At 41.4% G+C, this 13,011-nt stretch overlaps 2 protein-coding genes across 3 annotated transcripts in view; one reads left to right on the forward strand and one right to left on the reverse strand.

Moving 5' to 3' along the window:
* LOC111576275 (transmembrane prolyl 4-hydroxylase-like) overlaps positions 1 to 11,307 on the reverse strand; it is a 12,539-nt gene extending 1,232 nt beyond the window's left edge. Inside the window, exons 1-9 of one of the 2 annotated variants that reach the window (XM_023281875.3) lie at positions 10,601 to 11,307; positions 10,257 to 10,338; positions 5,581 to 5,777; positions 5,376 to 5,466; positions 4,326 to 4,488; positions 4,041 to 4,226; positions 3,678 to 3,768; positions 3,357 to 3,480; positions 2,371 to 2,512 (exon numbers count right to left, since the gene is read on the reverse strand). In XM_023281875.3, the coding sequence (XP_023137643.1) occupies positions 2,371 to 2,512; positions 3,357 to 3,480; positions 3,678 to 3,768; positions 4,041 to 4,226; positions 4,326 to 4,488; positions 5,376 to 5,466; positions 5,581 to 5,777; positions 10,257 to 10,338; positions 10,601 to 10,966 (1,442 nt within the window). In that variant the 5' untranslated portion in view covers positions 10,967 to 11,307. Of the gene's footprint in view, positions 1 to 462; positions 2,513 to 3,356; positions 3,481 to 3,677; positions 3,769 to 4,040; positions 4,227 to 4,325; positions 4,489 to 5,375; positions 5,467 to 5,580; positions 5,778 to 10,256; positions 10,339 to 10,600 lie in introns of those variants that run through there. The other variant, XM_023281874.3, reaches the window with a different exon arrangement.
* Positions 7,910 to 10,241, forward strand: LOC118471101 (secreted frizzled-related protein 2). Its single transcript, XM_035953591.2, has 4 exons — positions 7,910 to 8,525; positions 9,066 to 9,241; positions 9,324 to 9,410; positions 9,543 to 10,241. The coding sequence occupies exons 1-4, from the start codon at positions 8,017 to 8,019 to the stop codon at positions 9,860 to 9,862; spliced, it is 1,092 nt and encodes a 363-aa protein (XP_035809484.1). The 5' UTR covers positions 7,910 to 8,016; the 3' UTR covers positions 9,863 to 10,241.
* Positions 11,308 to 13,011: the final 1,704 nt, after the last annotated feature.

Below are 13,011 nucleotides of genomic sequence, written 5' to 3' on the forward strand. Positions count from 1 at the left end.
AAAACTAAAATATCGCTGACATGTTAATAAGCAGCAATAAAAATCCGACATTCACCTATTTATAAATCAATAATTTCACAATGAGATGCTTTCAGATGTACTTTTAGCATATATTGTTGCCAACACATTTTTTTACTTTTACTTATGCATAATTTTTAATGCAACACTACTTGGTAATGGAGTGCCCTATATCTGTGGTGATGCTACCTTTGCTCAAGTGATATAAAATATTCATTTGCACTCTAGTCCGAGCCAGATATATATGATATAATTGGATTATCCATATTAAAAGGTGCTGGCCAAGATTCTCATGAAGCTGTTGCAAATTATATCACAATTTGAATGTTCGAACCAGCTCATTCTAATCACTGAAACTGTAATTCTGTAGTTGTTGTTGGACGACATCTAGTGGTTGTTGCATATATCAGCAGCATGAAAGAAGACAGATCCCACTCACAGCACTACAAATAAAACATTGCTTTATATACTTTAGAACATAAATGAAATGCAAAACAAACACAGTGACAGATTCGGTGCAACATCAAGCCGTTATAAATATTCACACTTTAACTTAAATCACCAGGCGGTGGTAATAAATAACACTCAAATAAATAGTCTTAGACAATAAATATCTTTGAGTTGTGAGAATAAGAAACACAAAAATTGGGATTCCAAAGTTAATCTTAGTTTAAATTACACCTGAAGGACAGACCTTGCACAGCCAGTGTGACAAGTGATCGTTTTGTCCAGTCTACAGCAGCCCTGCTTTTGCAGTGGGTATAGCAAACGCTTCTTAAATAACACTTTATGATAAAAGCTCATTAACTCTGGAAACAAAAGTGAAGAACAAAACAGATATACAAGATCTCACAAAAACATCCCTCAAGAATACACTCACATATGAATATTGTGATATGGCTTGTAACAAAAGGCTTCAATTCCATAAGAATAAATAACATTGACCTGTAAACGGGGCAGTTGCCTAGTAAACCCATACACACTGCCTGACCAAAAAAAAAAAATTCGTCACCTGGATTTAATTAAGCAAATAGGTAAGAGCCTTCCATTGGATAATTACTGCAGTGATGAATACGTTTCAGCTGCAACAACTTATTTAACCCTAGCTGATGCAGTGAGGAGCTTCTCATTTCTTAAACAACCGTGTTGGAAGATATATCCTGTGGTAGTAGAAAGGATGTTAATTTGTTTCAGAATGGTCAAATAATTTGGCCTGTATCAAGCACAGAAAACAACAAAGGAGATTTCTGAAATGACTAAAATCAGGATAGGAACCGTCCAACGCATTATTAAAACCTGGATAATGGTGAACCATCATCTTCGAGGAACAAATATGGTCTGATGAGTCCAGATTTACTCTGTTCCAAAGTGATGGAGGCATCAGGGTAAGAAGAGAGGCAGATGATTTTATTTTATTTAGCATTTATTTAACCAGGTTAGTGAAGTGATGCACTCATCATGGCTAGTGCCTACCAGCCTGTGGGGGTTAGGGTTATGATCTGGGGTTGGTCAGGTTCAGCAACATTATGTTCCCAAAGAATGAGGTCAGCTGACTACCTGAATATACTGAATGACCAACTCTTTCCAAGATGACAATGCCAGGATTCATGGGGCTCACACTGAGAATGAGTGGCTCAGGGAGCATGAGACATCATTTTCACACATGGACTAGCCTCCACAGAGTCCAGACCTCAGCCCCATTGAGAATCTTTGGAATGTGCTGGAGAAGACTTTGCACAGCTGTCCGACTTTCCCATCATCAATATAAGATCTTGGGGAAAATGAATGAATCTCTGGACAGAAATAAATGCTGTGACATTGCAGAAGCTTATCGAAACGATGCCACAGCGAATGAGTGCCATAGTCAAAGTTAAAGGCAGTCCAACAAAGTATTAGTGTGTGACTTTTTTTTTTTTGGCCGGGCAGTGTAGAAGGCAGTCAAGCAGGCCTATTTCTTAGACATGACTGCATTTTTTTCCAACTCATATCATGGCGTCTGTACATAATTGTTACAGATAATTTTTTGAAAGTGCGATTTCATAGTGAACACCATTCACCTGTCAAATTGGTGTGTATTTGTTATTTTGTTTTATAAATTATTTGTCAGGAATTCAGTTAATTTGCCCCCACAAGTCTGTGGTAATATCTATAGTAAAATTCACCAAAACAAATTTACCGAAAAAAAGGTATGTGCTGCCATTTTGCGCAATTTTCATTCTAGCGAAACATCTGACTGGAAAGGTCTATCAGATCTCACTGGCTTCAATGAAAAGGTTTAGCTATAGATCCTGGTGGAGGTCACTGTGTGAAAGAGATTGATAATGGTCCTCCCTGCCAGATTTAGCTTGATACCTTTGAGCCACTAGTCTCTGGTACCGGGCCTGCTGCCGGTGATCTGGGTCCACATTTACCCAGCTGTTGGCCACCCACTTCACCCCACGCCTGACTGGGCAGTCGCCGTGCAAGGAATACTCATCTAACTCCCCCATCCAACCTGAGGAAGCAAGCGGAGAAGATAAACAGCATTTTAAAAAGAGGAATAGGTGTAATTGCTACTTCAGTGAGGTAAACAAGAGGAAAAAAATATTTCCACAACATCCATAATGAAGTTTCAGATGTAACGCCGGATTTAGGGACGTAGAGTTTTGTTTAGTGAAAGACAGACATGACAGAAATCCTTGTCATTATTATGCTACCGACTGTTATGATAACTGTAAGTCACCTCAATTCAATGTATCACACTGCAAATCATACTGTATAATGTTGCCCTTGATGACTTCAAGACGAATGGCAGTGTTTTGATTGTTAAACTTGGTTACCCCTGATTGTATGGCAGTTAATGTAATATCTGAAAATCACCCAGGATCGTGAAAAGCTTTTACAATCTCCTTGAACAAAATTCTATTATTTTAGTCCAATGTCAATGTGTGGCATAAGAAAATATGAAAAAGAAAAAGAAAATGAGGATGACACAACAAATGACCAGGAAAAAAGCAACGTGGCAGTAGAAAAGTAAGATCGAAGACTCCTGGTTGAATATTTGCTTCACTACAGGCCCTCAGTCGATCATATGTCTATCAGCTGATACCGAATAAAGGGCTTTTTTCTCTGAGATGCTGAGATGGTCCATTTTCTCAGGAGGCTAACATAATGGTATGCTTTCAGCTGTGTAAAGGAACCACATGCGGAGAAGTTCGATTTAAAAAAGTACATTGGCATGTTTGAGTCTCCCTGGATTTAGGCCTATTGCTAGCAATACAATAGAAGGGTCCAAACGACATACTGGACTGCTCACATATGTGTTTGCACAAGATAAAGCTAAATCAGTCTATTCTTACCTCTGCCATCAGAGAGATGGTTGTACCAGAGCAGAGCTGTACCAGAAGTAGGTTTCATTCTCAGATTCCCTCTGCCACATGTCTCCTGGGTGTCTGTCAAATCAACTCCATCCTGGACCAGTGCCTAGGACAAACAAAACCATAAACAGCTTGTGTCTAAGCTTCCGTGTTCACTTAAATATGAGATTCCTTGTCATGGGTCATTATTGGTCTGCATTATCAGAGGCAGCAAGGTCATGTACAGCAATCTTCATTTCATAGCGGATAAAAAGAAGAGATGCTTTGCTGGTTTATGACTATGAATTGTGAAACAACATTCACCTGCTCTTCGTAGGTACGATTGTCTGCCACAGGAAAGGTGGATTCACCACCTTCCTCTACAGAGCTGAGGTAGAATAACACGGTGAGATACCTGACGTAAAACAAGAAAGGAAGCAACAGATACACATATTTGTGAAAAATGATAACTACTTTGTCATACAATTTCTTTATTAAAGTAGAAAACAAATAAATTAGTACCTAATACTGATCATAAAACAACTATTGACAGCAGAAACACATCTCTAAGTACTGAATTATTTTTAAGCTAAGGTAATTTGGAGATGTTGCTCTACCTGTGCAATTACATAACTCCTAGCATCTCAAAACTTAAACAGTAAAAGAAAAAAGAAAATGCATTCATACCTGCAAGACACCTCTGTGAGAGCAGATGTGTTTCCTGCCAGTCGTGTGTGTGCACAGGTTGTCTCTGAGTGGGAAGGGCTGCTATCATGATGGGCATTACTGAAGTCTCCATTCTCATAGCGGATCACCTGCAGTGGTTCACTCAGTTCAACCAATGCAGAGGGCAAGCGTGTGAGACTGATTACTCTGTGTAAAAGAAATAAGACAGCAAGATGGTCTATTACATTCCAATTGCAAGTGTATGGGTTATTAGGAGCACAGGAAATAGCGCATAAAGGTAGTGACCTGTTCCTGAGTGTGTGCAGCACATGGTGAGATCCTGGGCCTTGGTGGAGCCATGTATGCTTGCTTCTCTGGTTGAACTGACTAAGAAGCCTCCCACTTTGTGCTTCTCCTGAACGTTGGGACACATCATAAACACGCCTAAAGTCTCCCAAGGTCAGCATCCCTGTCAAGAACACACAGAAAGAGAGAAATTACTAAGGCAGTCTTGCAGTTTTGCAGTATCAAGATTCCAATGCAGTATAATTCAGCAAACAATTCTTCTAAAGTTAAGAGTAGGCTACAACAGCCTCCTTTCTCTCTATTCTTCCATTCCTTCCCTCTTTGTCCAACCATGTGCCGTTAGTCTCAGCTGAATGATTGTCTGGCCCCATCAGTTCCCCTGGGAGGCCGCGCCCCAGCCGCAACAATAGCTCTGGGGTGCCAGAGAAGAGGTGGCCGGGGAGGAGGGGGGTGGGTGGATGAACCAAAGAGTGTGGAGGAGGGAGTTAGGGAGTGCAGGGTATCCGGGGGAAAATTAAGAAAAGGGGGTGGAGAATAATCAGTTTTTAATGAGACAGGACGAGGCACATCCGGACTGGGATGTGTAGAATGCCTGGCACAATGGTATCAGGTCAAAACGGTGTCACCCCTCTTCCTGCCTTGCCACTCAAAAAGACTTGCACGCAATCACAGCCACCCGTCAGCCATTCACAGTACTCTTACCACCACACAGCCACAGCAGAACACTAGCCTGGTAGATTTATTTATTACACATTTGAGTTTGACATCCCACTGACATAAATAGGTAGAAGTGTGTACGTGTAAGTGGGTTGGAAACACAGAAATCAGATGATAAATTAAAAAAAAAACTTTTTTAAACTAAAACTTTAAACGATGGCTTTAAAATGAATTAATTCACCCATTCAATTTAAAACACATTCTACTCGTGTGTCACAAAAGAATTCCAACCTATTCTTTATGTGTCTTAACATAGATGATCTTCTTTCCTAAATGGAATCACTTAGAACAGCCACAAATATACTGACACCCATCAGACACGGGAGCACAGACCTGTTGGGCAGGCTTCCAGACCAGTCAGTATCTGTCGTAAGTTGTCTGGGCTCAACCAAGTTCCATCTCGAGAGCGTGAATGACTCACAATCTGCAGAAAAGACCACGGTGTTTTTCTCATTTCAACAAAGTGTAACATTTCATGACTTACAGTTTATCTTTTTGAAAATCTATTTTCCTGAAGCAACTGTATAAAATAGGTTACCTCTTGTTTCTGAAGCAGTCCATCTTGGTTCAAGTCCAACAGACTGAAGACCTCATCTGTGCTGAGAGAAAGAAGTGGCTGGTTTGATTCTTCTTGTCCCTGGCTGGGTGCTGTCGCTTGGCTGTCCATCAGACCCTTGAGTTGAGCCAGCTGCACCACCACACGGCACTCCTCCTCAGACAGGAAGCCAGGGATCTCTGACAAGGACACAAAAAAGACAAAAGTGGTGAATGTTATGACATATGCTCGATCAAACAGACAGGCATGAAGACTGAGCAAAGCCAATCAAAAACATGCAAATTGTGGCTGAAATTCAAAGATTAACTGTTGTGCTTAATGGCTCCACATTCACATGACTGCTAGCTAGCTGTAAGCCACCAAGCGATTAAAAGCAAATACACTGAAACCATTTCTTTTTACGTGCAGATCGATACTGGTAATTACTGATGTCTAATCTATCACTCAAATTCATTTAAGTTTAAAAAGTAGCACAACCGCTGCAGACACACAAGTCAAATGGAATTTTATTGCACAACTGAACTGCTGACTGGCTGACAGACCTTAAGTGGATTAGCAAGATTTTTGGCTTGATCTGTCAGACGACTAAACTGATTATTGAGACTGCCCAACAAAACCTTTCAGAGAGAATTTTTAAGACGGTCTGATTAATGCGTGATAGTAAAAGCATGACAAATCTTAATAGAATTTCTTCAGAACCACGTATTTGATTTGTATTCTGAAAAGAAAAATCAATGAAAATTTTATTTGCTTGCTGTAAAGAATACAGATAACAGGAATAGAGTTAGACATGAAGTTTTTATTTAATGTTCCTGTTTAAAAATAAAGCTAAATCTAATAACTGTTGGTTATTTATTTGTTGCATGCGTTATGTTTAAGGACAGAAATTCTTACATGACGATGCACATATACTGTGTATATAATGAGTGCAAGCTATTGCCCTCTTTCACTCCATGGTGGATCATTTGTGGTAAAGTCTGTCCCACAGGCAGTTTTAATGAGTGACGACACTGGATTTTTCCGGGGTGGGGGGTGGGGGGGTAGACGGCGCAGGCTTCTAGGAGTCAGTAACTGCTAAAATTAATTAGTATAAAGCATTTGGCATGCTCATTTGCATTTACACATGATATATTTACTGCCTATATTGCACAAAACCACCCTAGAGCAAAAACAGTTCTCCATCCTCCATTCTGGTATCTAAATTTTGATATCTGTTCCCAAGTATGTATTTCAGTGGTTCTGCCCACATTTCCTAGAAAATTAGTTACATCAGCAATAATACTATGTTATGTATTGTCTTTCATCCATTCATAGAATTTATTCAGATGTGTGACGTTGTGCAATACTATTTCATGATTTCATCGTGTTTTCTTCCAGCAATCCATCCATGCTTCTCAGTCATTTCCCCTCCTAATAAAAGGCTTCCGGCAGGTTGGCTGCTTGTACAGTAGAGGCCTTGTTTGTCACCCGTGTCTTTTACACTGTACCCTCGGTTAATCCCTATTGTCCAGTCAAGGCTCATTAATCTGGATAACTGATATGAATGAAGGGGGACTGAGCCTTCCTCTTCTCCCTCCCACCGCTGTCTCTCTTTCTCCTCCCGGAAAGGAAGTGACCTGCTTGTCTGAACAGGAATCAGGCCATGGCTACACAGCAGGACAACACCAATTTTGTTTGTATCCTACACACATGTTCACACGCATACAAATGTACACACAGTATGCACTTTTATGTATCAAACTGTCTACACACATGTCCCACATGCCATTTTGAGGGATTTTTTGATTAATGTCTTTTGATGGTTTATGGGTCAGTAGTGACCTCAACCTGTGACAACTTCACTGTCTCTTCTGTCCTGGCTATTGCGGGCATCTTCAGTCTCTTGTAAGTAATTATATAAAATTTAATCAAAGATGGAATTTTTAGGGTGAGGGTTGGTCAAAAACGTGCAAACAGCAAAGAGGTTAGGGTGGGACAGCATGCTTAAGTGAGGGTTGGAAGAAATGTGGGATGGAAAGGGTGGAGGAGTTTCAGTCCATTCGGGCCAGTATCTTCCTGAATTCAAGCAGTGGGCATGAAAATGGCAGAAAGCCAAAAGTGACAAAGTGCCAAATCCTCAACGCTACAAATCTTGAGCTCTGTCAAACACACTTAAATTTGCTCATAAATGCAAGTGAATCCACATCTCTCATAACACTTTAATACGTACCCTACCCCTTCTCCCTACCGTTTGCTACACCTCCCCGCACCCCTTCATATGCAAATCTGTTCAGAGCCCACTATAAATACACCTATTCTGTCATGCTCTTCTCCACTTTCACACAGAGATCTTCATTTACTCAATAGACACACATTTTCCTGTTTTCCAACTTTTGTCCCAGGATAACTGCAGTGATCTGTCCTCATTTTATATCCAGAATGCCTTTCCATTTAGCTTCCATGCTCTTTCTCCTTCTGCTTGCTGGGCCTAGCAGCACATTAGTGCTGAGTCCTGCTAGAATGAGGGCAGAGGGCAGGGTTCGATCTGGAGTAAAGGACAAGACCGGGGACAGGGAAAGTACTGTAGGTAACACTGAAACTGGATTTGGAGATACTCGCGTTCCTAAGCCAAGAGTGACAGCAGGAGAAGATGGTAAGGTGTGGGAGGACCCTGGTACTACTACCAACTTCAGGTCCACACTTTCTGTTAGCGAAGGTGGACTATGGGAACCACGCAGCTTCTCTCGCTGTGTCCCCATCCCATCCGGCATGGCCTTGTGCCAAAACATTGGCTACGACACTATGAGGATGCCAAACCTGCTGGGCCACGAGTCTCCAGCTGAGGCTGTGCAACAGAGTGCCAGCTGGTTGCCACTACTTGCAAGAGAGTGCCATCCCGATGCCCGCATCTTCCTCTGCTCTCTCTTTGCTCCCATCTGTCTTGACAGGTAGGTTTACACAAAACATTTTTCACATAGCTAAACTTTGAGCAATCAGGGTTTTTTTTCCAGTCAATGTGATTTTCTTTAAAAAAAAAACAAAAAAAAACAGTAAATGTGATTTTCAAAAGACATCGTTGTGTGAGTTTTTATTTACAGATTTATTATTGTGATAGTTCAGCATCCAGGATCCCAGTATAACAGGTCCTAGTGGGAAGAGAATGACCAAGAATGACTAGCTTAATTAGTAAAAATAAAAATCCTTACATGTTAGATAAATGATTGTGTTAAACAGGGCAGGTTTAACATGGAATAATACCCTTTTGACAGCTATGCAAATTGGTGCTAATCTCTGTGGAAAGAACCTGGTTTCACAGAGAATCCAGGCCATCAAAGCATCCTAATCTCCCTTTTGTCACTTTATCACCTCTCAGTTGAGAAAAAGAAACACGAGCACGGAATGTTATCTAATCTCGTGTTCTCCACCACTATACTATTGATCAGATCCTGACACTGTTCACTGCTAATGCTCTTTCTCTTCTTTAACAGGTTTATATCACCCTGCAGGAGTTTGTGTGAATCTGTGCGAGACAGCTGCGCGCCAATCATGAGTTGCTATGGCTATCCCTGGCCAGAAATTCTGCGGTGTGACCAGTATCCTGCCGACCATCTCATGTGCATCTCCTCCATCACCAACACCACTGTTCACCCAGGGGGGCGCAGAGGTGAGAAAATGGCTACACAGACTTATATGCTTCAGTAGATCCCATTCAACAAATTATTCAATTAATGGTTTGACTATTTCAGTTCCTCAGGCAAGCTGTCAGGATTGTGAGCTGGAAGAGGCTTCCTCTTCAAAAGACACACTGGAGACATTTTGTCGGAGCGATTTTGGTGAGTACCAGTATTCTTCCAACTACAACCCTTTTTCGTACCTATTCTTGTTTGTAATTATGTGACAAGAGTGCATTGTTCTATAAACATATGGTGTCACTCAAGCTTTGTGTTTCTCTGTTTTCTCTCCAGTTGTGAAACTGCGTCTAACAAGACTCAAATATAGTCCAGCAAGTCTTTCTCAGTTCTCCTTAGCTGCTAAACTGGACGTCCTGAAGCATGGACCCTTGTTGGGTGGGCAGATCCGCTCCCGCATTGAGCTGTGGTTGGAGAGGGATGCCACCTGTGTAAAGAACATGACACGACAACACCCACGAGGCGGCACTTTCCTTGTAACAGGCACAGTGCAGGGGGAGCACCTGGTGGTCAACAAGGCTTACGCCTGGCAAAGGCGAGACAAGGACCTCATGGCAGCTGCTCGTAAATGGAAACATCACCGATGCAGGAATTAGGCTCATGTATTCAGTTCGTGAATTTGAAATAACTGAACTGAAAAATTAAAAAAAACAAGAATTAACCAGCTATGGCTAGGATAGCATTTAGATTTTCGACATGAGTCAACAGCTGTAAATAATGTGTGGTCAACTCTTCAAGTGGAAGATACAAAATGGAGTGAGCTGGTTACAAAGGAGCTCGGTATGCATCAACAATCTGTATTTCAGGCAGCTGAGGTCAAAGAAATAAAAGTTGTTGAGTAGAAAATGTACATATTAGTTAAGTTTAACTTAATATGGCTGGTCTATATTTGCATGCTTTGAGAATGATTAAATTTTGTGTTCTAAACCTCAAGGAAATGGTATTTATTCAAGAACAGCAGCTCAAATCCGAAAACCCCAGTGTACTTACCAAATAGCAGAGGCTTTAGGCTGAGTGTCCTCATCTCATGCGTCTTGTCAGGCACAACTGACACCTGCTGAACATGTCCAACCTGCAGATGTAAAGAAGACAATGTCTTTGTTGAGGATCCCTTGCTATAATACCTTGAAGCAATATTATAATGATTTTCAACCAGGCTTTACAGCATGTAGTGGCTGAGGAAATAAGCAATAACTCCTGTGTGTATTTTTTTTTTTAATGTACAGACCCTTTTGAGATATATGTTTACAAAGTTAAGGTGCATTGAATGACTCTTTTCATCACTGAGTTAAAAGAGCATGCTTTATCATACTGAAATGTTGCCCATTTCTTACCCGTATCCCCTCAATGCGAGGAAGACTGAAACTCTGACTGTAGTCCTCCACATGTAGCTCTCCTGAGGGTGGGCCAGGAGAGGGTAAACGGTTTATACTGTCGCTGACTGGTGCTGAGGAGACTCCGTCTCCACTGACCAGATCCCCGGGGCCGTTGTTGTAGTGGACGTAGAGTAGCAGGGCGATAACATTCAGGATGTACACATGAAAGAAGACCATGACCACAACGAAATAAGCCCGAGAGCAGACATTACTTCTCTGGATGTGCAGTCGAGTGGACCGAAAAGGAGAATTGTAGGGGGGCGATGATGCTTCGTCGCTGACGGTTTCCTCCTGCTCTGTCAAATCCTCCAGAATGTCTTCCATTTTAAACTAGAGCAAACCAAACCGCAATAGAAAGCTGGGTGTATTATATATCTATTTGGGCAACGTTACTGCACGACTCGAACAGATAAGGTCTGTTTGATTATGTTGTTGGCTGCTTGCCGTTAGCAAATATAACTAGCTAGCTAGCTACGGAGCAAACCTCTGGCTGTTTCGATAAAATTCGACGTCGTCGTGTCCGCTGCTTTTACCCAAAGAAACAGGGTAGTTTGGAGCGAGAAAGCAGATGTGCCGACTGTCGTTTAAATTGATACATAAGTGTGTCATCATTAACAGAAGGCCCTTAATCCAGCGTTAGCTAACTGACGCGCTGCCCCTGACAACCTGCCTAACAACAAGACTGACAAGCTAACGAGTCACGACCGGAGGAGCTGCGGTTCAGAGGCTGCAGTAAACCGTTAGCGACCTCCATCGGTCACCTCCAAACAATTTTAAAACCTATATATTCAAGATTTCGAAGTCGTTTAAAAATGTTGTGAAATATTGCACGCTTTGACCTCTGCAGAACTCAGGAGGTTAGATAAAATATAACTGTCTGAGGAGTTTAGAAGGGGAAAATCTGAAGTCACAAATTAACCTAATAAGTTGGGAACCACAGATCTGACCTTTTCTGCATGTTATAAGCTTGTAATTTGCTCATACTGGAACATTTCCATCTATAGTAATAGCCAGTGGCGTGCACAGACATTTTGGGTGGCAGGTGCTCAGTGGAAAAAAAGGGCACTTTGTGCAGCGTGTAGAACCACTTCGCTGCCTTAATGTAACAGTGTGAGATTTGGAAAAAAAAAAAAATCAGGAACACATTTTCTGTAATGGCATTTATTTTAACATCTTAATAACACACAAAGGGTCAATAAAACATTGTACAGTAACAATTGGTAAATTAAAAGAGATCGACATTAGGCTACAACAAGGCAGAAAGCTACTTTTTCTGTTTGTCATTTAACAAATAAGTCACAGCAAGTGTTGCCTCTACCTAATGTAAATCTACACAAACTAAATATTCAGTTATAGTATACTGATCATATGCTGTCCCATTCACCAAATAACATTGGTTGTGAGGTCATCGTCGTCACGTTATGTCAATTAATTGATTATTATTATGGTTAGTCCAGCTTGTTAAGCAGGCAGGCAGTTGGTTAATTTAGGTACGGTTGTTTAGCGCTGCATGAGACAGGCTATTTCACAACAGAGACAAATAAATGCACCATGTGGAAACTGAGGCTTATGAACAATACACTGGATTCATTTACGTGTTACCTGGTTGGTGTCTACAGTCTATATGGGCTGTGCAGCTGCTGCCACATGCGTGGATTCAAGCCTGTTTTACTAAGATTCATTACAAAACACTACAGAGGGAAATGCATTAACACTGTGATTAATAGAATAGAATAGAATAGAATAGAATAGAATAGCTTTTGTTTTCATTGTGCACTAAAATTGTACAACAAAATTGGTGTGAGCATCTCCATATAGTGCACTTAAAAATACAAATATGCAATATGTATGACATAATAAAAGTAATAAATGCAAAGAACAATAAAAGTCCACTCATGTTGCACTGTTCCCTGTTTGACCAAAAGAAGAGTTGTCCAGAAGTATCCATGGGGGTTACTCCCTTAAGATTAAAAGTCTAATTTAACCCACGGATAAAAACTGTTCCTCAGCTGGTTGGTCCAGCATGCAGTGTTTCTGTTGAAGAGACCCCAGCCAGGGTGTGAGAGGTCAGGCAGGGTCTGCTTTGCCTTGCTGAGACCACGGGAGTTGGCAATGTCTTTCAGAGAGGGCAGGGGGCAGCCGATTATTTTCTGTGCTGACCTTATCACCCCCTGCAGGGCTTTGCTGTCACCAGTTGTACAAGCAACGCACCACACTGTGATGCAGCACGCTTTCCATTGTGGAGTGATACAAATCTGCAACAGATTTGCCTCCAGGTGACATTTCCTCAACACTCTAAGGAAGCGTAATCTTTGTTGAGCCTTCCTGACCACTGCTGGCGTGCTGGTAAACCACAGAAGACCGGATAA

Source organism: Amphiprion ocellaris, chromosome 8, assembly GCF_022539595.1.
Source record: "Amphiprion ocellaris isolate individual 3 ecotype Okinawa chromosome 8, ASM2253959v1, whole genome shotgun sequence".
NCBI classification, from domain to species: Eukaryota; Metazoa; Chordata; class Actinopteri; family Pomacentridae; genus Amphiprion; species Amphiprion ocellaris.

Excerpts from the sequence above, each read along its gene's own strand:
- LOC118471101 (XM_035953591.2), top strand. The coding sequence starts at position 8,017 with ATGCCTTTCCATTTAGCTTCCATGCTCTTTCTCCTTCTGCTTGCTGGG. Across the intron at positions 9,242-9,323 it reads TCACCCAGGGGGGCGCAGAG|TTCCTCAGGCAAGCTGTCAG; the intron begins GTGAGAAAATGG and ends TGACTATTTCAG. Across the intron at positions 9,411-9,542 it reads ATTTTGTCGGAGCGATTTTG|TTGTGAAACTGCGTCTAACA; the intron begins GTGAGTACCAGT and ends TTTTCTCTCCAG.